This window comes from Salvelinus sp. IW2-2015, linkage group LG15 (assembly GCF_002910315.2).
Source record: "Salvelinus sp. IW2-2015 linkage group LG15, ASM291031v2, whole genome shotgun sequence".
Taxonomy (NCBI): Eukaryota; Metazoa; Chordata; class Actinopteri; order Salmoniformes; family Salmonidae; genus Salvelinus; species Salvelinus sp. IW2-2015.
Window position 1 is genome coordinate 64758947 of NC_036855.1, and position 25306 is coordinate 64784252.

Sequence of the window (25306 nt, forward strand, 5' to 3'; positions counted from 1 at the left end):
AATCAATGAACGCAGGTGGGGAAAGCGAAGGAAGTGACGTTGTGACCAGGAAACAACACAAATTCTTCGAGTTCAGAAAGTGTTGTTAGCAAACTCATCACAAAAAAACTATATCATACACAAAAACAAGGTATATAATTTTAAATTTTACCTGACAGTGTTTAATGAATAACAAAAGGGTGGAGAGGATGCATATATTAATAACCGACGTTAGCCATGATCTCTGATTTAGCTACGCTAACGTTATCTAGTTAACGTTAGCGTTCACAGCAATTTGGCAGTAGCTAGCTATTTAGTTAGCTAGGTAGCGTTAGCTAGCCATCTTTTCGAATGGAACAGCTAGCTAGTTGCGTTATTTGGTTAGCTAACTAGATACCGATTTAACACAGTGATGGCTAACTAGGGTATTTGACAGCTACATTGCCAGCTTGTTTCCTAGTTAGCTAGCTAACGACGTAATTGCCAGAGTAGGTAAGTGATGAGTGAGTAGCCAGTTAACGTTAGGTAGCTAGTAGTAATTTACAAAGGGCTGTGGTTAACCCCCGCTGTTAGCCAATTGTATAGCCAATGGAACTCATATTTTAGACCTGTAACTAAGTCCTTAGACTGTTTTACACCGATAGTTGTATTCTTAATTTTTTTTGTGCCCAATTTACCTTAAAAGTATTATTCAAAAGTAGTAAAATCAAAACAATTGAGACCACCATATTCATATGAGTTCATAACGACAGATTTCCTAATATAATGTGTACGATTTTTCCAGATGAAGTTGAAAAGCACCTGGTCAACCGCTTTACCTATTTTGTTGTCAAGATATAGGGACTGGGCTGCATAAGAAAGTCTGGCGATACCTTCAGCTTTAGAAAGCAATACTCGGAGCTTTCAAGGATAAATCCCTCTGCAACCAATGGTTCAAGTTTCTTTTCTTTTTTTCTCAATAATAGGTTTAAAATTTAATGAGCATATTTCCTGTTGATCCTTAGATATGGTAATCCCAAGGTATGTTACTTTTTCCTTGACTGGAATATTGCGTATAGAGGGTATCACACAGACTTTAACAGCAAACAATTCACACTTATTAAGGTTTAGGCAAAGACCAGATGCTTTGGAAAATATATTTATCACGTCGACTGCTCTAGGAATCTGGTCAGCATCTTTCAAAAAGAGGGTTCTGTCATCTGCAAGTTGACTTATGATAATATCTCTGTCAGCAATAGAGATCCCTTTTATATTGCTGGTTTAACAGCTCTTGTAAGAAGTTGGGTTGCAAGCAGGAAGAGGTAAGGTGAAATTGGGCAACCTTGCCTAATTCCTCTTTTCAAATCTAGGAGAAGTGCCATGCTTTAATTTAATTGAACTGTTCCCATTCATATAAAGAGTAATAATAGTATTACAAAATATTTCCCCAAAACAAAATTTCTCAAGGGCGAGAAATATAAACTCAGTTCCACTATATCAAAGGCTTTCTAAAAGTCTAAGACGACAATAAAACGATCTTCGAAGATTAAATCAGAATGGTCAATAAGGTCTAACACCAGTCGGATATTATTAGATATGTCTATTCCTCATGAAGCCAGATTGGGTCTCTTCTTTAATTGAGTCCAATACTTCCTTCATTCTTTTTGCAAGTATAGAGGCTAATATTTTGTAGTCATAATTGAGCAGACAGATTGGATGCCAATTATTGAGTAGAAGCAAGTCTTTTTTGGGCTTAGGTATTAATGTAATCAGACCTTGAGTCAAACTGGGAGAGAGAGAATTATTTGTAATGCTTTCAGAAAAGACCTCCAACAGAAATGGGGCCAACTGTTGAGAAAAAGTTTTGTAAACCTCAGCAGATATACCATCAATCCCAGGAGACTAATTATTTTGAAGGTGTTCATTAGAATAAATGATCTCTTCAACTATAATAGGGTCATCACACTGTTCCCTCTCAGCCTCCCCAATTAATTTCACATCCCCCAGAGAGTCAAAGAAAAGAGTTGAAGAATCCTCACAATACTTAGAARTATATAAATTCCTGTAGAAGTTGCAACTAAAGTTAGATTAATTTAGATAGATTAATATTTAATTGTTGAATTGTATTCTTTTTAGAGTGGTATTTTTCTAACCTGAAAAAATAAGATTCATTTTGTTCACCCTCTAGCCACTTCTTCCTAGATCTGACAAAGGCTCCCTCTGCTTTCACTTTATACATATCATCCAACTTGTTTTGTAGCTCAAACAGAACAGTTTTACACCATAAATGTCACATTGATCAGAAAGCTGTGACGTATTTGTGAAGTTGTTTTCTGTCTTCCATATATGCCTAGATCCAGAGAGAATGGCTGCAGACTGGTTGGGCAGTCTGGTGTCAATAAACTGTGGACCAACCCTGGGCATGTACCAGGGAGAAGTGTCATCTGTGGACCAGACTAGTCAGACCATCTCTCTTAGACAACCTTTCCACAATGGGGTCAGGTGCCCTGTCCCTGAGGTCACCTTCAGGTAAGGCTTTCACATGGTGAAGTACAGAAAGATTAGCCTGCGTCACAGATTTCAGGAAATAATTTGCGGTGACAATGACATAGGAGATGGCATTTGGCAAGACGGCACAAACAGATCTGAGACTCAGGCTACAGACATACTAGTTACATTATGTGCATTGCTCTAGTTATTTCACTATACATAGGGGCCTACTTATTTGTTTTAAGCAATTTGCTGTTAACATGTCTAACATGTAAATGTGTACATTCTGTGCAGTGCTATGGACATCAAAGAGCTCAAATTCCTGGATATCCAAACTCAAAGTGGTGGCAGCAGAGCCAGTGCTGGACAGGGGGTCTTGTCTGATCCAGGCGTCAAATCTTCAGGGCAGAGTGGTCAGAATAGCAGAGGTGGTTACCCTGCCAACAACACCCATTCCACCACCGCTCCTATTACCATTTTACGCAAAGGTGAGATGAGAGGACTAGTTTGGGAGTTTTATTTTTCAAACTGGTTGCAAGGCCCCGATGCCTTGCAACCAGGTAACATTCAGGTACTGGGGGACTTTTTATACAGTGGTAGTGGAACACCATCTTCTATCAGCAGTTCTCCAGAAGCCACACTGAGTGCATTTGAATAGGCCATGGGCTTCTTCAGTGTGTTCTACAATGGCCACAGCCTGCCTTCTTATGTACAGTGCAATTGGAAAGTATTCATACCCCTTGACTTTTTACACATTTTGTTACGTTACAGCCTTATTARAAAATGTATTAAAATCAAAATTTTCCTCATCAATCTAGACACAATACCCCATAATGCCAAAGCAAAAACAGGTTTTTAGAAATTTTTGCAAATGTATTAAAAATAAAAAACAGATACCTTTTTTTAAGTATTCAGACCCTTTGCTATGAGACTCGAAATTGAGCTCCGGTGCATCCTGTTTCCATTGATCTCCCCACCGTCTAAACTGAGCAATCGGTGAAGGGCCTTGGTCAGGGAGGTGACCAAGAGCCCGATGGTCACTCTGATAGAGCTCCAGAGTTCCTCTGTGGAGATGGGAGAAACCTCCAGAAGGACAACCATCTCTGCAGCACTCCACCAATCAGGCCTTTATGGTAGAGTGGCCAGACGGAAGCCACTCCTCAGTAAAAGGCACATGACAGCCCGCTAGGAGTTTGCCAAAAGGCACATAAAGGACTCAGACCATGAGAAACAAAACTCTCTGGCCTGAAGAAACCAAGAGTGAACTCTTTGGCCTGAATTTCAATCGTCACTTCTAGAGGAAACCTGGCACCATCCCTACGGTGAAGCATGTTTTTCCGCGTCAGTGACTGGGAGACTAGTCAGGATTGAGGAAAAGATGAACAGAGCAAAGTACAGACAAATCTTGGAAGAAAACCTGCTCCAGAGCACTCAGGACCTCAGACTGGGGTGCATGTTCACCTTCCAACGACCCTAAGCACACAGCCAAGACAACGCAGGAGTGGCTTCGAGACAAGTCTCTGAATGTTCTTGAATGGCCCAGCCAGAGCCTGGACTTGAACCCGATCAAACATCACTGGAGAGACCTGAAAATAGCTGTGCAGCAATGCTCCCCATCCAACCTGACAGAGCTTTAGAGGATCTGCAGAGAAGAATGGAAGAAACTCCCCAAATACAGGTGTACCAAGCTTGTAGCGTCATACCCAAGAAGACTTGAGGCTGTAATTGGTAATCGGTGAGTAAAGGGTCTGAATACTTATGTAAATGGTATATTTCAGTTTTTTATTTATAATGTGCAAAAAAATAGTTTTTGCTTTGTCGTTATGGGGTATTGTGTGTAGATTGATGATGAAAACAAATTATGTTATCCATTTTAGAATAAGGCTGTAACATATATGGCTGTTGCGGTGACCGTATTACCGTCACACCGACGTTCACGAGTCATGGTAATTAGGCTTCTCCAAGCTCTAATGCTGCTGATGGTCATTAGTAGCCTACCAAACTTGCTAACTACCTGGTACTCAGCACTTTATTGTCCCTCTAATCACTCTGACATCGATGCAAATGTATTCGAAAATCCAATCAAACACTTCATTAGAGGCCATGAGCTCATGTTGCGCAACATTTTGATAGSCTATGCAATTGCGTGAGAAAACAGAGTGATGGCCTCTACTTAAAAGAGGAGGATCCCATCAGCTTTCTGTATGCTAGGCCTATAGACTCGCTTACTATATTTATTTCTCACACAGAATAGAATAGGTTGACTTTTGTACTATGGGGGATAGTAGATTGACATAGGCTCGTGCTTTTGCTGTTCGTTATGCCTACTCCTTGTCGCATCATGCAGTCTTACAATGTATTAAAAATCTAAACATATAGCCCAACGTTTGTAGAACAACTAAAGTTACATTTAATAACTCTAAATTAAGCATATAGGAATAACTATTGCTTTGTTAACCGCTCAACACAGAATAACTGCATGTGCGCACTCCCTCAAATTGTTTGGAGAAAATATTTATATTTATACTTTGTTCAATTGTATTCTTCATACTATAAAATAATGCCACAGAATTCTAAGCAAATCTAGTTGCTAAATTAACTAGTGTAGTCCACAGCTATTTGGCATAGCCAGATCAAGGCCTAACATAAGGACAACTCAGTGTGCTATTCTGTTCTTCTGAAATAGACTACATTTTCTTCATATCATGCTTCTTTAGACCTGTCTAAAATAAATAATATATTTATTGTGATGGTGTATGCTATATTACATGAATTTATTAGACCTTTTGTAATATAGATGTTCCAAAGGTCTGCATTGGTGGCTTGTAGGCTGTGGGTGGAAGCCAGGAGATGCCAAATGTGTTTAATTAATGGTCAATTACCATGAGACCGACCAGTTACTTGCTTGACAATCACTGGTTGACGAAATTTCGTGACCGCCACAGCCCTAGTAACGTAACAAAATGTGGGAAAAGTTAAGGGGTCTGAGTACTTTCTGAATGCGCTATGTATTGCATTAGAATCTTACACCATTTATTTAACCTTTTTATTTAACCATCACACTCAATGACTACATAACTTTTTATCTCTGCCTCTGTTGCTTATGAGTGCTAGATGTAGGCTAATACATTTGACRTGCACTGTATTTAGCCCCTTCATGTGTTTACTCATTGAATTTGGTGTAAACCGTAACAGTTAGTCCCATTTAGAAAGTACACTCAACACATTGTCACATTGGGAACGAGGCTATTTCTCAATTATGACATGTTTACATAAGACAGTTTAAGCACAGTCATGAACATATTTCCCGCTATCTGACTGTGATTATAGAGCAGAAAGTTCTCATTGTTGATCTTTTCCTTATTCAGTGACAGGAGGAAATGTGAAACTACAAGTATCAGTGTCACATGTAAATCCACTCCCTAATCTCTAGGCTCTGCACAGTTTGTCAGCAGTCATTGAAGCCAAGCCAACACATTGCTTCACCTGGCATTTTTTCTGTTTTTGATCATAGTAGCATTTATGCACTTGTCTTTTCTGAGAGACACCTAGGCTCTGTGGGTAGGAAGGGAAAGGTTACACAATGTTTTACCTGACCGGCARYTTCATACATTAAGGGCTTCTGTTTCTTTTGTTTGGTCCCTGCTCTGTTATTTCTGTTTATCAGACACACAAATCTCTGCAGTGTTTTGGCACATGTTTTAGTAAATTATTAACCTCTGATGTACTATGAGAATACTTTTTTAATCATTTCTGCCAGGTATAATAACCACAACCCATAAAGCAGCAACCCTTTTAAAATAACTACTACGTAGTAGTCTGCTTAATCAGTCTAGTTTATTTCTGTCTGTCTGGTGAACCGGTGTCCTTTCCTCTAGTCTATGGTGTCACCAGGTTACTACTTACTGWGCGTGGAAGCAGCCAGGCACTGTTTGCAATGCTGTGACTTCCCCAGATTCCCATAGCGTGCTAAAGGCTTGTACCAAAGTTCCTCTTTACAATACGTGTGTGACTAAGATCAATAAACATTCCCCCCTCGCTGTGTCTGCTCCTAAAGAGGAGGTTATGCAAGGCCTGGCTTACGTGCCTTAGTGCCCTTCTGTTCTCCGTCTCCTCTCCCTCCCTCTCTCCTGCTCAGCACAGGACCCCCCCCACACAGGAAGCCATGTTGTCCCAGTGGCAGTGCGCTTGGAAGGGGCCAGGCCATATCAATTGTGGAAGCACTGTTTACCTTTTGGATTTTTTATTTTAATCTCCAGATTCTTGGGCCAACAGCCAAGGGAGCTAATGCACAAATTGCATGAGACCAAAGTGCTGAGTGGCAAGGGTTGGGCTAACCCTTTCACACGCAATGCCATGCCCCTAACCAGCCCCTTAGCAGGGGGCCATAGAACGAAAGGGAGGTGGGGTTACGGACTACTTATACAAGATCATGGGCTATACAAATGATTTCTAATTATCTGACATTAATCTTGCTGGGAGATTTAGGATGGGAATGTAGGAATGAAATGAAGGATGCATAGTCCTCTGCAAATCGAGTGGATTATCTTGGATCCAAACAGACCTTGTTAAGAGTATAATTGGGGGGAAAAATTGCTTTTTAATTTAGTTTTTGCATATAAAAATGTTCCTATACATGCTATCAGCTTAGTCCTTTGTTTTTCCTGTGCCCCTGGTACATACATTAAGTGTACAGTAAAGCTCTTCCTTCCTGTTCTTGATTGGGGCGGCAGGTAGCCTAATGGTTAGAGCGTTGGGCCAGTAACCAAAAGGTTGCAAGATTGAATCCCCGAGCTGACAWGGTAAAAATCTGTCGTTCTGCCCCTGAACAAGGCAGTTAACCCACTGTTCCTAGGCCGTCATTGAAAATAAGAATTTGTTCTTAACTGACTTGCCTAGTTAAATAAAGGTTAAATACAAAAATTGGACTGTCACACACACACAGAGGGAGTTGTTGCGGCTGACATTGTTTTCCTTTTGTCAGTCTTCTTACCTTGCATGTGAACACATTTCCCTCCACACAACACAGCAACATGTTGACAAGCCTCACACGCTGTCACTCACTCCAGTTTAGCTCCTGTGTGTTTATCTCACCGGTGTCATAGTGATTCATTTTTCTGTAAGAGTATTTGCCAACATTTGCTTGTAATGTGTGTAACTTAAATATGGGTCATGTTTAATCATTCTTTGAAATGTAGTTAACCGTGTAGTTTCAGTCAATGATTTTTCACATGGCTCAAGTTCATGTTTTGTTCAAATATCTCAGCCTTTATTGAACCTAATATTCTTACACCTCTCCACATTTTCACATCAATTCTATCAGACACTAGTACTAACTTGGTGTTCATTATTCTCTGCTTGACTTGGAGCATTGCCCAGTGCATTCAGGCATCTGATTCACTGAGATTTACAATAGACCTGTAGGTAATTATACTGTAGGTAATTATACATCATTGTAAAATGTTTGCCTATGTTGAAAAGCTAATGCACACATATGAACAGATTTTTGTTTTTAAGCAGTCCCTCACTCCCCTCCATTGTCAAACACATTGATATAGTAGCAGGTCTCAGATCAGTCGGTGTGATCGGGTGACAACGCCATTGTGACAACAGTAGTGTGTACGTGACTTGACTGAGAGTCTTGGTGTGTATCTTGCGTGATAGCCTAAAGTACCTAGCTGTCAAAGTGACACTTGCGTGCGGCTGTGCCTCTCTCTCTCTCTCTAGGTTAGCGTGAGACCTCATCACGGTGAGGGTTGAACACCCGGTTTTTCCAGTTATTTTTTGTTCCAGTTGGTTCTTTTTGATTTGTTAGTGCGCCATGCATGTATCTAAACGTTGTGTGTTGAGGATTGTGTGTTGATAGAAAACTACTAGCCTGTGTTATTAATGTGCTATTGATGTTGCTTGTTATATAACTGTGGCTCCTGATACAGCCATAGGATAAGATCAGTATTGAGGACGCCATAGAGAGCAGACTGGAGTCCTGACAGAGAWTAATGGTCTCCAGTCTGAAATATTACCCTCTTAACTGGGATTTTGGGCTTGTGCACCATAATTGCTAGTCAGGCTATAGGGGTGGCAGGTAGCCTGGTGGTTAGAGCGTTGGGCCAGTAACCGAAAGGTTGCTACATTGAATCTCTGAGCTGACAAGGTTAACATCTGTCGTTCTGCCCCTGAACAAGGCAGTTAACCCACTGTTCCTAGGCCGTCATTGTAAATAAGAATTTGTTCTTAACTGACTTGCCTAGTTAAATAAAGGTTAGATAAATATATGTACTGTAAAAAGAAATCGGAATAAATCGTCCTTCTAATGTCTTGATTTATGTTCTTCAGGTCCTCCAGCATCATCTAGTAACCGAGGGCCAAACCAGGCCACGCCGAAGAAGAACGGAGTGAAGAACGGAGTAGGAGGAGGTGGAGGGCAGATGAGGCTCAGGGACGACGAGTGTTTTGGTGCTGACATGGACGAGGGTCTGGACACAGACTTTGACTTTGAGGCGAACCTGGCACTGTTCGACAAGGCAGCCGTGTTCTCGCAGATTGACGGCACAGATTGCAATGGGGCACGTTCCCGTGGTACGCCCGGTGGCGAACGCGGTACACCCACACGTTACCGTCACGACGAGAACATCCTGGAGGTCAAACCAGTCGTCTACCGGCAGATCACGGTCCCACAACACGGGGGCAAGGAGTACTGCACTGGTAAGAGAGAGAGAGAACACAACACCCTCCATTGGATTCATTCACAGAGAGAGAGAGAGCACCCTCCTCCATTCACATATATATCACACATCCACTTACCTGCTGCCCTGAGGGTTAGACAGATAGAGCACTCTCCATTCACATCTGTCATCACACATTCACTTCCAGAGGCCTGCCTGCCAGTGCCCTTAGGCCCTGAGTGTCTCTCACCTCAGCCACTGGATCTATTGAGGCTACAGTAGACCCATTGGTTTGGCTAAGCGAGCCAGACTAGTGGAGAGACAGGACATTGTGTACAGCTCTAAAATAGGCCTTAAACCAACAAGCAAGAAAAAAAACAAAAAAACTAATAGGACGCAACTGTGAGGAATTACAACAGTGTCGGTATTCTCAGTGAAGCCCATCAGGCTGGAGATGTGATGGGGGAGAGAGATAGGTTCCGGTCACAGCCCAGCCCGTGTGCAGCGTGCGGTGAAGAGGCTGAGCCTCTCCCTCTCAGTAATCACTGCTGGCTTCTCCCTAAGGAGTGACACACCCACCGTACACACACACACAGCTCTAATGAGCTATTCTTCTCTGTCCATACAGACTCTTGTTTGTTTTTCTCTCCTTTAAGATACTCAAATGTTTTTCATGTAGCTCAAAGATGGGAAAACCTCTGTAGATTGGTGACCCATTCAACCAGAGAATGGGGAATTACCATTAAAAATATATATTTTTTGACTCTGTATCTGGTGAAAATTAAAAGAATTGATGACCGACACAACAAGTTCTACCCTCAGGATGTTTTCTGTTGCATGCGTGTCTTGTGGACCGGGGAAAATGATTGTAGTGTTTACTTTGGAAACTAGTTGAATTCCCCTCCATGTCAGTGTTGACTTTAGACAGAAATAGTATAAGTTCTCAGAGTGACAGTGTGGGTCTAATGTAGGCCTACCTCTTGTGCTTCTGTGACGCAACACTGAAACGCTTTGCTGGGTGTGGGTTTGACTGTCTCCTATTGGCCAGAGAGGGCCACCTCCCACTTCCGCAATGTGCTGGGCTGGCTGGGATCCAACTCTGGTTACTCTTTTGATTGAGGCAGCAGGTGACTTTTGAGCTTTGAGCTCACTGCCCCACCACACCATGCAGTCCCAGTCCGTCTCTGGGAAGAGGAGCCGCTCTCCCACACCTCAACAACACTCTTTATAAGTGTGTTACATAATTGGTTTCATACAGGAGATAAGTGAATGGCACACTATGCTAGGCCCCTGGCCTGGATTCCAAGGTGTGACAAGAAGAGCAACACCTATCACTCTGGCTCTGCTGGACCAATCACTACTCTGTAGGGATAGGGGATCAGTACCAGTCAAATCTGGTTTCTGGTGTTGGCATAAAGTGATATAGGTCTAAGTGGAACACAAGAACACACACGCTCACACACACACACGCACACACACATGCTCGCTCTCTCATTAGGGAAAAAGGATAGCGATGCCAATACCACCGTTATTAGTCATAGAATGCATTCTCTGCACCCATGGAGATAGGAGTGTTGTGCTTCTGTTGCCAGCTGACTAAATACTCCCAGACYAAGATACTACACTGATACACCTCGCTGGATAACTTAAATCACTACATGAAATGACTCACTACATGAATGTGAGCCCTAGCCTCAAATAGCCCGCTACACTACAGTACATACTGTACCGACATACAGGTATGTGAAATTTGCAACAGTTCTTAGAAAGGGTTATGACATTGTCACTTTTTTCTAAGTAGCCTAACATGGCCGCCAGCCAGCGTTATCATGGCGGCAGCAGTGCGGTGACTATGATGACAATGCGGGCCAGGCGGCCATTAAAAGCCTTGCCCCTGGTGCTGAGAACTGGGAGCTGAATGTGGACGCTTTTCTCTTTTTACCGAACGGGCTGGGCAGGTCTGCTACCTCTGCCTGAATGCTGTCATGCTAAGCCCCATCCTCTGTACCTTGTAATTATCAGACCGCTCTGAGCTTTACATAAACAGCACCTCTCATAGTCACACACAGATTACCACTCAAATGGCACCCCATTCCCTATATAGTGCACTACTTTTGCTAAGGGCCCATAGGGAATAGGGTGCCATTTGGGATGCAACCACACTACATGTGGAACAAACCCTTACCCTACTCCAGGCTGCTCTCACCTGAATCCATTCCTATCCACTGTAAACATTTAAATCAACAACATGAGACAACAGAAAAGGGGCTAGGAAAACAAATGTTTGGCGTTGGGATAACATATTGTCTGTCTGCACGTAGACAAGTCTGTAAGGGCTATTATGTGGTGCATCATTGGCCTTATTATTCCGTTTCGGTGGAAAAGGCACAGGTCTACTCTCCTTTGCTAATTCCTATGTGTGTTAAACCACTCCTCATCTACACGTTGGCACCTTAATTGGGGAGGACGGGCACGTGGTAATGGCTGGAATGGAAAAAGTGGAAAGGTATCAACAACATCGAACACATTCTGTTTGCTCCATTCCAGCCATTATTATGAGCCTTCCTCCCCTCAGCAGCATCCACTGCTACACATGTACTCAAATCTCTTCACTGTAAACACACTAAAGCCACAGAACAAATCAAATCACTGCCCTGTAAACTACCTTTGATGGAGAGAGTGACAGAAGAGGGAGCGAGAGCTGAGGACAAGTGTTATTCACAACTATTGATTCCCCTGGTCCGGTGGCATGAGAGCAAATGGAACTTTTATTTACATTTTTGTACCCCCTTTTTCTCCCCAATTTCAATCTTGTCTCATCGCTGCAACTCCCCAACGGGCTCGGGAGAGGCGAAGGTCGAGTCGTGCGTCCTCCGAAACATGACCCGCCAAATCGCTCAACTTAACTTTATTTTACTGCCGCTGCGTGCTCCTGGCTACCCAGTTGAGCAGGTTGAGCATTGTGCGTGTGTGTGTGAGATAGTACACAGGATCGGGGTGGGGGGCTGTAGCAGGGGAATTTCTTACAAACACACCTAGCTGGGGGGATGGTCAAAAAYCAATTAGATCATAGTGCAACTCCCACCTCTCCCTTTCCCTCTCCTCAGTGGCAGGTTGCATGACAAGGAGCAGTTAACTTTGCTGTGTGCTTATCGCTCACGTGATTGTCCGAGGAACGGTGCAGCAGAGTAGACTGGGTTTATCCCACCAAACTGTAACATATTACCTGTCTTTGTACTGGAACAGTGGGAGGGATGTGGAGATACGAACAGGGAAGAGATAAGGTTKATTTCACCCAGGCACGACATCCATCTATCTGCTGTTTGCAGGTGTGTGTTTACTTGCATGTCACACTGCGTGTGTTCTGCCTTGAGTGATATGCCTGTGTGTTTCTGATAGCTGCATGCGTGCCTGCATGCACATAATACATGAGGAGGGAGGCCATGCTGAGCACTCAAATGCCAGGCCAGCGCTTTGGAACAGCCTGTTAAGGTCTTACCTGCTTCACTATCAAAGGGATATTGAGCCGCGCAGCCCCTCCAGCTAGTCTTTGATTGCTCTCTAGTCTAATGTGCCATGGGCTAAAGGTAGAGATTAGCACAGGGCTCTTTAAAGGGTTCCGTGAGCATCTACCAGAACAATGACATGGTTGTGGCAGTACCTAGGAACCATGTTCCCTGGGCTGGTCTTTCCGAGATATCCTCTACTGTGTTGACACACAGACCTGAGGAGTAGAGAGATAGATATACAGTTGAAGTCGGAAGTTTACATACACTTAGATTGGAGTCATTAAAACTTGTTTTTCAACCACTCCACAAATTTATAGTTGCAAAAACTGTAGTTTTTGCAAGCCGGTTAGGACATCTACTTTGTGCATGACACAAGTCATTTTTCCAACAATTGTTTACAGACAGATTATTTCACTTATAATTCCCTGTATCACAATTCCAGTGGGTCAGAAGTTTACATACACTAAGTTGATTGTGCCTTTAAACAGCTTGGAAAATTCCAGAAAATGATGTCACGGCGTTAGAAGTTTCTAACAGGCTAATTGACATAATTTGAGTCAGTTGGAGGTGTACCTGTGGATGTATTTCAAGGCCTACCTTCAAACTCAGTGCCTCTTTGCTTGACATCATGGGAAAATCAAAAGAAATCAGCCCAATACCTCAATTTTTTTGTAAACCTCCACACGTCTGGTTCATCCTTGGGAGCAATTTCCACACGRCTGAAGGTACCACGTTCATCTGTACAAACAATAGTACGCAAGTATAAACACCATGGGACCACGCAGCCATCATACCGCTCAGGAAGGAGACGCGTTCTGTCTCCTAGAGATGAACGTACTTTGGTGGGAAAGTGCAAATCAATCCCAGAACAACAGCAAAGGACGTTGTGAAGATGCTGGAGGAAACAGGTACAAAAGTATCTATTTCCACAGTAAAACGAGTCCTATATCGACATAACCTGAAAGGCTGCTCAGCAAGGAAGAAGCCACGGCTCCAAAACTGCCATAAAGATACCAGACTACGGTTTGCAACTGCACATGGGGACAAAGATAGTACCTTTTGGAGAAATGTCCTCTGGTCTGATGAAACAAAAATACAACTGTTTGGCCATAATGACCATCATGTTTGGAGGAAAAAGGGGGAGGCTTACAAGCTGAAGAACACCATCCCAACCGTGAAGCACAGGGGTGGGAGCATCATGTTGTGCGGGTGCTTTGCTGCAGGAGGGACTGGRGCACTTCACAAAATAGATGGCATCATGATGAAGGAAATTATGTTGATATATTGAAGCAACATCTCAAGACATCAGTCAGGAAGTTAAAGCTTGGTCGCAAATGGGTCTTCCAAATGGACAATGACCCCACGCATATTTCCAAAGTTGTGGCAAAATGMCTTAAGGACAACAAAGTCAAGGTATTGGAGTGGTCATCACAAAGCCCTGACCTCAATCCTATAGAACATTTGTGGGCAGAACTGAAAAAGCATGTGTGAGCAAGGAGGCCTACAAACCTGACTCAGTTACACCAGCTCTGRCAGGAGGAATGGGCCAAAATTCACCCAACTTATTGTTGGAAGGCTACCTGAAACGTTTGACCCAAGTTAAACAATTTAAAAGGCAATGCTACCAAATACTAATTGATTGTATGTAAAGTTCTGACCCACTGGGAATGTGATGAAAGAAATAAAAGCTGAAATTAATCATTCTCTCTACTATTATTCTGACATTTCACATTCTTAATATAAAGTGGTGATCCTAACTGACCTAAYACAGTGTTTTTACTGGGATTAAATGTCAGGAATTGTGAGAAACTGAGTTCAAATATATTTGGCTAAGGTGTATGTAAACTGACTTTTTCCACATTTTGTTACGTTACAGCCTTATTCTAAAACGGATCAAATATATTTTCCCCCTCATCAGTCTACACACAATACCCCACAATGACAAAGCAAAAACAGGTTTTTAGAAATGTTTGCTAATTCATAGTTTTGATATCTCCACTATTATTCTACAATGTAGAAAATAGTACAAATAAAGAAAAACCTTGAATGAGTGTGTGTGTGTGGGTGGTCCTGGAACTGAGTATTCACTCAAGTCAAGCTGCAACACTCCCACATACACTAGCCATCTTCATTGGCACATGGGTGTACCAACAAGTACACCTTTAACCACCTGTTTTCAAGTTTCCCCTTTGTCATGGTACCCTTATGTTTTGGTGGAGTCCTCTGTGAGGTGTGGCGGTAGTGTGTGTGAGACCGGGGGGCTGCCGCCGTTGTCTTTCTCAGCTAAAAGCTCTGGTTATGGGGATGCTGAGGGAGCTCAGCAGGGATGAGCTGGAGCGTGTGAACCCAGCCCCTCCAGAAGACCGCAGGGGATAGCTAGGAGAGGCAGTTCAGTTTGCATCCTCATGTTTGGCAGCCCTTTACAAAATATGACACTCTCTTTGTTGCGGCGGACAACAGTGACAAATGAGAGAGGAAGGAGGGAATCTTCCCTCCGTGATTGGAAAGAGATCAGGTCAAGGGAAGAGGCTTTCCCAAGGGAACTGGCTCCTCGCGTGAGGGGATGTTCTGCTTATTCAAGAACTTCTACTCGTTGAGTTCCTGTGTGTGTGTGTGTGTGTGTGTGTGTGTGTGTATATACGTGTGTCCTCATCATGAAAGTTCATGCTGTTGGTGAATTAGGCCATGTAGTTCCTTTTGATAATGTCTAGTCACACTGTGTTTCAGTTCTATTTTTAGTACCATTTCCATATATTTTGGGGGAAAATCTGGAACTTTTTTTTAAAACTTCCAATCTCTCTCTTCTCATAGCTACATATATTATAATCTAGCACAATAACAACTAATACATGTTTATTTTCCCCTGTTGTCTCTCTCGCTCCTCTGACTGTAGACTCTGGCCTGGTTGTCCCCAGTGTGTCCTACGAGCTTCACAAGTGTCTTCTGGCCTCAGCGGAGCGGCATGGCCTGTCTCTGGAGCGGAGGCTGGAGATGACTGGTGTGTGTGCCAGCCAGATGGCCCTCACTCTACTGGGGGGCCCCAACCGGTGAGTGGCTGGGTGGGCGTCCTCTACTGTGGTAACATCACATCACATGCAACAGGCTTTATTGATACCAGAGTTGTGTTCAATAGGCACGAAACTAAAGAAAATGGTTCGAAATGGGGAGGTACTACAATATCTGAACTTGCCCGATAAGAAGTGTTCGTTTTTGTTTTCAGTTCCAAGGCGTTTTGCTACGGTGTGCCCTAATGAACACGACCCAGGGTTATACGAACATGCCTTTGTCCTCCTATTTTTGTCAATTTTTCATAGTTTCTTGTATTGTTGCCGTGGTGATATACTGTAGTAAGGTGTTTTAAACAGGCAATTAACCTCCCTGTAAGGCACTGATCAATTAAACTCTGGATTCCGGATGCTATGTATTGGCCGATGAGAGGTTTTGAAGCCACCGGTCGGACATATTGMCTGTCCTCAGAAGAAGCAATCCTCCATAGGAATGAATGGATTTTATTTTTATTTTTTCAAAAGCTTGAATAAGTCGCTAGTGGTCATCCAATGTGATGCAATCATATCAATATTGCACCTTTAGCCTGCCTGAAGGAGAAAAGGAAAAATGATAGAGCCCGGGCCAAGACTAGAGTAAACCTCGGATTTGCGTTCACTTAGTGGAGAGAACAATGAGAGCTGAAGCGATTCAAAACTGACACAGTTTGCATTTTTTCTGCTGAAAATGTAAGACATTGCTAGGTAGATAATACATCTTTCTAGATATAAAGTGAAATTATGGTTTTGATATTTAGTTGTAAATATGTATGCAAGTGTTTATTTTGGTTTGCTTGTTTTGATTGTTGTCAAGCCACACATCCAATAGTTTGTATTAGCTTGTGCAGCTTATTTGCTGACCTTGACATTTTTTATTTTTTCATTTGAATATAACATTTAGCTTCACTAGTTAGTCCTAACTAGCTACCTAATTTATGTGTATAACGTCACTTGACCTTGTGTTATATTTCTGTGGTCTGAAAGTCACGCTGTGATATTAGCTAGCTAGCTATTTCACACACTACTCTACTGGCACGGAGTAGCCATGATCATAAAGTTCATTTCAGATACACAAGTTGAGACACAATGCAACGGTTTGTTTGATCTGAAGGGTCTAGTTTTAGAACCTGTCATGTCGTCGGCTGGATTTTCCAAGATTCACTGACGAAACGGTGTCAACTGCACGTCTCTTCTTCTTGATCTGAATGCCCTGTCTTTAGTCAGCTGTTGTACAACACAACAATCTAAAACTAGCTAGTTTTGTCTGTTGGCTGTTCTATCTGAACTGGACTTCATTGCTTGACGTCAAAGCTCTCAAAAATATCTTTGAACCTGAAATATAATTTTTAAGTCATGAAAGGAATAAATCGACATCAACACCTAGCAAGCCTGTTTCCAGCCCCACCATTGTTGAGTATTGGAGCAGAATCAGATCGGTAAGCATAGACTTTAGCTAAATATTTTTGACCATGTCTGTTCCATCATTTTTCCCCTAGCTAGCTAAGAACAGTAATAACAAAGTAACATATTTTAATGCTATGCATTTATCTAGCTAAGCTGTTTAGGAAAATGAACTGCACAGGATTTACTTTGATTATTGATGACATTATAGTCCAACATTATCCTACTACATAGAGATGTTACTATGTTATTTCCCGTTTGAGCTGTCTGGCTGAGATGTAAACAGACAGCCCAAAATATACACATGTATTGAGTGTATAAGACTGTAACATGACATTACATGAAATGACTGGAAACATTAAGTCCTCATTCTGTCTAATAGCCTACTTCTCCAATTAATGTATTTACTCTGAATATCTAAGATTGATGGTTATCAAAGGCAATTCTTTCATAGTTGTGAAATGGTCAAATCATATTTCAAATTGGGATTGATAGGAAATGTTTTATTGGTTGTCTATCTAGGTCAGGGTTGGGCAACTCCAGTCCTCGGGGTCTTGATTGGTGACACACTTTTGCCCCAACCCCAGCTGACTCAACTGACTCCAATAATCAACTAATCATGGTCCTTATTTTAGAATACAATTTGTTGAATCCGGTGTGATTATTATAGGGCTGGAGGAAAGTGTGAAACCAATCAGGCCCCCGAGGATGGGAGTTGCCATCTTACCTCATTTCTACCAATCACATGTGCAACTAGAGGCGCAAAACTCGAAATCACCATTTACTCCAGACACCAAGACGCATACAAAGCTCTTCCTCGCCTTCCATTTGTCAAATCTGATCATAACTCTATCCTCCTGATTCCTGCTGACATGCAAGAACTCAAACACGAAGTACCAATGCACAGAGGCCGCTCAGTACAAAAGTGCACAGATGAAGCGGATGCTAAGCTACAGGACWGTTTCGCCAGCACTTTGGACTGGAATAGGTTCTGGGACTCATCCGATGACATTGAGGAGTTTACCACATCAGTCACCGGCTTCATTAAGTGCATTGATGATGACGTCCCCACAGTGACTGTARGTACATATCCCAGCTAGAAGCCAAGGATTACAGGCAACATCCGCACTGAGCTAAAGGCTAGAGCTGCCGCTTTCCAGGAGCGGTACACTAACCCTGAAGTTTATAAGAAATCCCTCTACGCCCTCTGGCGAATCATCAAACAGGCAAATTGTCAATACAGGACGAAGATCGAATCCTACTACACCGGCTCTGACGCTCGTTGGATGTGGCAGGTCTTGCAAAAAATATTTTAAGCAGGAAGCAGGAGGATATAGTTATGGTCTGATTTGCTGAAGGGAGGGCGAGGGAGGGCATTGTAGGTGTTTTTGTGTGTGGAGTAAAGATGATCTAGAGTTTTGTAGCCTGTAGTTGCACGCTACAGTTATGTACTGATGGTAATGAAAATCCATAGACAAAATACTCACCAAATATTATTCTATCATTCAGCTAAAGGAGACTCTACAATAACAAGTCTTGAAGGTGGAGTGTCTACACATTGAAAACTGCACAGGACTACAGCCCAGAACTTCAGAGAGCAGTGTTGAGAACACTGGGCTCTTGATTGGGGCTACCAAGGGGAATGATACTGAGATCAGATGATCCAAGACTCCCTGAAGTGCCACCACCAACAACGGATGACCTGCTACAACTTTGAGGAGACGTCGACATGCGACACAGGATGCAGTTAGCACAGCTTTGAGCAGGGAAGGACCTGAGCTATCCGTTTTGTCAGAATTGGTCATTCCCGGGAAGTGAAAACCTATGGAGTACTCAGAAATGTACTCAGAAATGTTGTTGAAAGAGTTGGGCCTACAACCAAACATATATAAATAAGGGATGTTTGTGTGGGCAACAATAAACTTGTGTGAGAAACAATATTTGTGCATTCTTTATCTAGCAAATTGGCATCATTATTGTATTTTTGGAATGGTTTTAGAATTATTTACTTAACTTCTGTTTTCCTGGATATTCAAAAGTGTGGGGTCACTTAGAAATGTCCTTGTTTTTGAAAGAAAAGCAAAAAATGTTGTCCATTAAAATAACATCAAGTTGATCAGAAATACAGTGTAGACATTGTTAATGTTGTAAATGACTATTGTAGCTGGAAACGGCAGATTTTTTATGGAATACTACATTGGCCTACAGAGGCCCATTATCAGCAACCATCACTCCTGTGTTCCAATGGCACGTTGTGTTAGCTAATCCAAGTTTATAATTTTAAAAGGCTAATTAATCATTAGAAAACCCTTTTGCAATTATGTTAGCACAGCTGAAAACTGTTGTTCTGATTAAAGAAGCAATAAAACTGCCCGCCTTTAGACTAGTTGAGTTCCCTAGAGCAAAAATAGTACCCTCAAAACACCAGGCTCAACGTCAACAGTGAAGTGGCGACTCGGGGATGCTGGCCTTCTAGGCAGAGTTGCAAAGACATTAAAACATTTTAAAATTTACAATGGTTGGGGAGCATCAAAATGGAAGCGCGGTGGCTTCAAAACAGCGCCCCCCTGTTTGTCATCTAGTGTATTTAAAAATCATTCTCCCTGTTAAGTCAAGAATGTCTGACAGGCTGTGAATCTTCCAATTTCCCCTCTGCTTTAGGCTTTTGTCTTTGTGCGTGTGAAGGAGTCAATGCAAACGCCATATTTATGATGAATAGACAGTGGCTTTAGCAGTTAATCATGACAGAAAAGCCAATACTTTGCATGGAAAGGTGTAGCAGCCTATTGAACGTGTGAGGTGTTTATGATCGACATAGGACACAATGCTCCACTGACCTTGATTACAATGATTGCAGATAAAGGCTTCCTCTGGTTTTTATGCTGTAGTTGAAGAGTTGTGTTTTTATAAGAAAGGGAAACCCTTGCACAACAACCAGTGTATTACCCATGCAGTCCTGAGGTGATGATAATGCTCCTTTGTTTGCTGTGTGTGGAAACTGCAGATCATGATGTTCAGATCAGTCATGATTGTATTCTGCACAATTAATTATCTCAATGAGGACAATAAAGTTTGTCTAATCCACCAGTAATCGCATATCCCAGGCCTTGGCTTGTACAATTTGTATTAAGAATAAAAGAATATAAGAGAAATCAAATTAAGACAACAAACAAATCACATATGTCTCTTGGATGTCCCCAGGCTGACACCTAAGAATAATCACCAGCGTCCCACMGTGGCCCTGCTGTGTGGCCCCCATGTCCAGGGGGCCCAGGGCATCAGCTGTGGACGGCACCTGGCCAACCACGAGGTGGAGGTCATCCTCTTCCTTCCCAACTTCGTCAAGATGCAGGAGTCCATCACCAACGAGCTCGCCCTCTACAGCAAGACCAGCGGCAAGCAGGTGGCCAGCATCAAAGGTACCGACTTATCCTGACTAACAMATTTGTTCTCTGTTCACAGATATTATCAGCTTTTGAAATCATTAGATGTGATGAGACTGTAGATGGAAAGGTAAATGGACTGTAGATTGTGAAGATGGTGAATCCACTTCCTTGTAGTGTGTTCTTTTGTTAGCATGAGCTGTATAAAAATACCATTGTTTTCTAATCTAGAGTAGACACTTCCCTCTTGTATACTGAACAAATATATAAATACAACATGCAACAATTTAAAAGATTTTTCAGTTTATATAAATCAATCAGTTCATTGAAATAACTTCATTAGGCCCTAATCTATGGATTTCATATGACTGGTCCGGAGCATCCCAAACATGGGTGACCTGTCTGAGTATGCAGGCCATGGAAGAAGTGGGGCATTTTCAGCTTCCAGGAATTGTGTACAGATCCTTGGGACATGGGACTGTGCATTATCATGCTGAAACATGAGGTGATGGCGGCGGATGAATGGCACGACAATGGGACTCAGTATCTTGTCACGGTAACTCTGGACATTCCAATTGCCATCGATAAAATGCTGTTGTGTTCGTTGTCCGTAGCTTATGTCTGCCCATATCATAAGCCCACCGCCACCATGAAGCATTCTGTTTACAACGTTGACATCAGCAAACAACTCATCCACATGCCAGATTCACTAAAACATATTTGAGGCAGTTTATAGTAGAGAGATTAACATTACATTCTCTGTTAACAGCTCTGGTGGACATTCCTGCAGTGAGCATGCCAATAGCACATTCCCTCAACTTGACATCTGTGGCATTGTGTTGTGTGACAACATTTTAGTGGCCTTTTATTGTCCCCAGCACAAGGTGCAGCTGTGTAATGATCATGCTGTTTAATAAGCTTCTTGATATGCCACACCTGTCAGGTGGATGGATTTTCTTGGCAAAGGAGAAATGCAATCTAACGGGGATGTAAACAAATGTGTGCTCAAAATTTGAGATAAATAAGCTTTTTTGCATATGGAACATTTCTGGAATCTTTTTTTTCAGCTCATGAAACATGGGACCAACACTTTACATGTTGCATTTATATTTCCATTCACTATAGTTAGACACATAAGGCAAAATTAGCTAGACACTAAAATCTGTGCTGCTTGTCTGCTTTTAACAGCGGTACACTGAAACGATGTTGCCCTCTGCTGGAGGTCTAGCTACTCAGAAGCTTTCAGTTCAAACCCTGATCTCTGTCCCTCTCTCTCCTCCCAGACCTGCCGGTCAGCCCAGTGGACCTGGTCATCAACTGTCTGGACTGCCATGAGAACGGCGTCCTGAGGGACCAGGCCTGGTACCTGGCGGCTGCGGACTGGGCCAACCAGAACAGGGCTCCGGTGCTCAGCATTGACCCTCCAGTGAGTGGCCAGAAGCAGGCCGTGGAGGCCAAGTGGACCCTGTCTTTGGGCCTGCCCCTGCCTCTGGATGGTGGAGAGGCTAGGGTCTACCTGTGTGATATCGGGGTGCCGAAGCAGGTGTTCCAGGAAGTGGGCATCAACTACCATTCACCCTTCGGCTGCAAATTCYTTATTCCTTTACACTCTACATAGCAGGACCTGCTACAACCTACCAGCCCTGGCTGTGCACAGGATTGTGTTGTCATTCTAGTGAAATACAGAAGGCCGCCTTAGAGGGTGATGTGTACAGTTACTGAAAAAAGGTTGTGGGGGGATTTCAGAATTGGCACTTAATTGTATTGCTGGTTGGTATATGTTTTTCCTTTGCTCCCGGTTGACCCCTGGGAGTGTATTGCGTGCCGTGACGTGCCACGGGAGAAGGGTAAAGCTCCAAGAGGAGGGCTTCCTGTCCCGTTGGGCTTTGTGATAAGGGCTATGTGTGTGTATTGCCCTCTATCAGCTAGTCTGAGTATGTTATGTTTACAGAGAGCTGACTAACCACTATGAGTCAGTCTCTATCTATGAACCCTGACCGTGTGACCAGCCCTGGGCCTGAGACATACTTCCTGTTTCCTACTGTAGATTGTGTGGACTGGAGACCACAGAACCTGGCTGACCCAGTGCCCCACAGCAGAGCTCAATGTCTCTCGCCTCTCTGGGATAAACCCTATGATCTGAATTGGAGATATTTATTTGAAATGCCCTTATTCTCACAAAATTCAATTGGTGTGTTTTTCTTAAATGCCACTTTTTGATCAACATCGATTGTAGCGAATTTCAATTGAAATGTGTATTTAGCTAGCACTGGTATCAACTCGGAACAAACACATTGGTTTGTCCTCTTTTCTTTATCTAAGAAGAAAATGTTTAAGAATTTGTCTGTTTTTGATAAATAGGGAAGATGTTTTGGATTTGTTTGAATGCATATATTTTCTAAGCGGCATCTGGGCTATATTTTTAACAACACTGCAATGAAAGATGTAAAGTGGTGCTCAACACTTTTGTTTCAGTGTATTTGTGTTACCATACAAACAAATAGTTTCTGTCTTTTACACTTCTCTAATGAAATCATATCTTTGTTTGACACCTGTCAGATAAGGCCACATACAGTCTTATAATAGTTTACAAGGGTATGCATATGTATCTGTTAAGTAGCTATACACAGTAGAAAGGTACACATGCTCTACCTCTGCTGCCGTGACTGTGTTCTTGCTTCAGGTTTTGTAAACATGTAATTTGCCAAGCAGTACCATTTAGTTTACACTTAGTATTACAGCATTTGTCAAGAAACAAAAATGTAAAGTTAGTTTTCCTAGTAGTAGCCATTGTACCATTTAATTTACTTTCTGATAGGATTGGGTTTGTATTTCATTTGTATAGGCAATATGCCATTTCAATTCCGAACACAAGCCTTGGATGTGCAGCTAAACAGATGGGCCACGGTAGATAAGACTCGGATATAATTTTTTTGCAATCATTTTGAAAGTGGATCTTTAAATGCGCTTGAGCCAGACTCGGATTTGTGTGAGACGTTCGGTGGTTGTGTAAACAGATCTGTAATTACAGACCTGTTTGGTCACGTACTGGCCAGGATGTCTGAGTTATGTTTGCAAACGATTAGCAATTTTTGCAAACACTCGGTGCATTTTAGTATGGTCTTAGTATGGAGTGCAGACATTGTGTTTTAGGGAGCTTTTGTGAATGGGTTAGATTTAGGTTTGGCTATGTTTCTCCAAGGGCATAGAGGCTGACTGCTTTCTTAAACTGTATTTCATTCTTTTTTWAAATTCTAAATCCAATTATTGGTGTGTTTGCACATGTTTATTTTCATGGGTAGTCAATGAGGATTGATCTGAATTGATTGGGTTACAACTTTGCAAACATTCATATGACTTGGAAGTACTGTCTTGTGTATCTGCTCTGCTCTACATTTCCAAACGACTAAATCAGACTATTGTTAATAGTGCATACAGCTCATGTTGCTCCATTTCAAGGTCATGTAATACAGTGAATCAATGGCATCTGTTGCCAATTGTGTTCTAGCTGATAGGACTCATTTGTTTTTGTTTATCTCTGATAAAGTTGCTCAATAATGCTGTGTTGCTCAACAATGTCACTTCTCACCTATTACAAGTGTATGTAGCCTATTTTTGTAAATGTATGCCATCTCACTGCAGGTGCCAACTACAGATACTGCAAGTATCTACATAACATGTTATGATGTGAGAATAGAACAACACAATGTATCTTTATAAAGCATCCAAAACATGTATTTTAGCCTAGTTGTTGGGCTCCTTGAGGCTGCTGCAGTTGTCAGCCTGTTCCTGCATGTGYTGCCAGAGAGTTATGGATGCTGAGGTGAGAAGTCTTACAGGAGATTTTGTGTCACCTAAAAGTGCTACTTTCAGAAATATTTCCCTCTGGAAATTATGATCTTGCGTTGTGACACTCCAGCCCAGACAGATGTATTTTTAAGTGATTTATGGTCATATTGTTACAAAAGATTTGCCAGAAAAGAGGCCATGTTTTCACACAGCTAATTACAGTCATTTTCTTAAGGACTTACAGTAATTGTTTTTGGGAAGTGTCCTCGTGGTAGCTAGCAATGGGATAGTGGCTAATCTCATGATGTCATGATGGAGGAACTAAACCATTTTTGTTTGATCATATCATTACAGATTTCATCAGGTTTTTCTCTTCTTTTGTTTCCTTAAGTTTATTTTTGGAGGAATTGGTGTGTAAACTGTAATAATAAACGTTCTCCTTTATCATAAAGGAATTTCAGCAAGGCAGATTTAGCATGTTACACCACAAGTATTTGTAACTGTGTGCAGGTCTGGTCCAAGTTGACACTGTTCTGTATACTGAGATCAAGCTTGAGAATTAATGACTGATAAACATTAAATGTGACACTGCATAGAAAATATTCAATTTTTTAAAGGGCTTCATTTTTTCAACACACTTCCATTTCAATTTCTGTTGACCTGTTTGTTGTAATAAAGACCACTTCATCCATTTTTATATAGAAAATAGAGGGGGCAAAATGTGCCACATGCACTACTTTTGTAGGAATTGAATCTTGAGAGCACACTTATTATTTTATTTGCTATGCCGATCCCACAGACCACAGCTACAATTTTGTTTTGGGGGGAAAACTTTAACAATTACTATACACACTCCAAGTCACACTTTTTATGAAGCTGCAGCAAATGTACAGTGTTTTAGTTTATTAAATGGACATGTGGCTACTCTTCATGTTTGTGTCAGATTTGTGTTCACATATTATTTGTATGGCGGGGTACTGAAGATGCATTTTCACAGGTTGTCCACCAGATGGTTGGTTCTAAGTAGCCACAACCTGATGAAGCTACAATGTAGACTGTGCTGTGCT

At 42.1% G+C, this 25306-nt stretch overlaps 1 protein-coding gene across 1 annotated transcript; it reads left to right on the forward strand.

Moving 5' to 3' along the window:
• Positions 1 to 25163, forward strand: LOC111974057 (enhancer of mRNA-decapping protein 3). Its single transcript, XM_024001569.2, has 7 exons — positions 1 to 130; positions 2313 to 2487; positions 2743 to 2936; positions 8785 to 9153; positions 15516 to 15669; positions 20269 to 20486; positions 21734 to 25163. The coding sequence occupies exons 2-7, from the start codon at positions 2324 to 2326 to the stop codon at positions 22066 to 22068; spliced, it is 1434 nt and encodes a 477-aa protein (XP_023857337.1). The 5' UTR covers positions 1 to 130; positions 2313 to 2323; the 3' UTR covers positions 22069 to 25163.
• Positions 25164 to 25306: the final 143 nt, after the last annotated feature.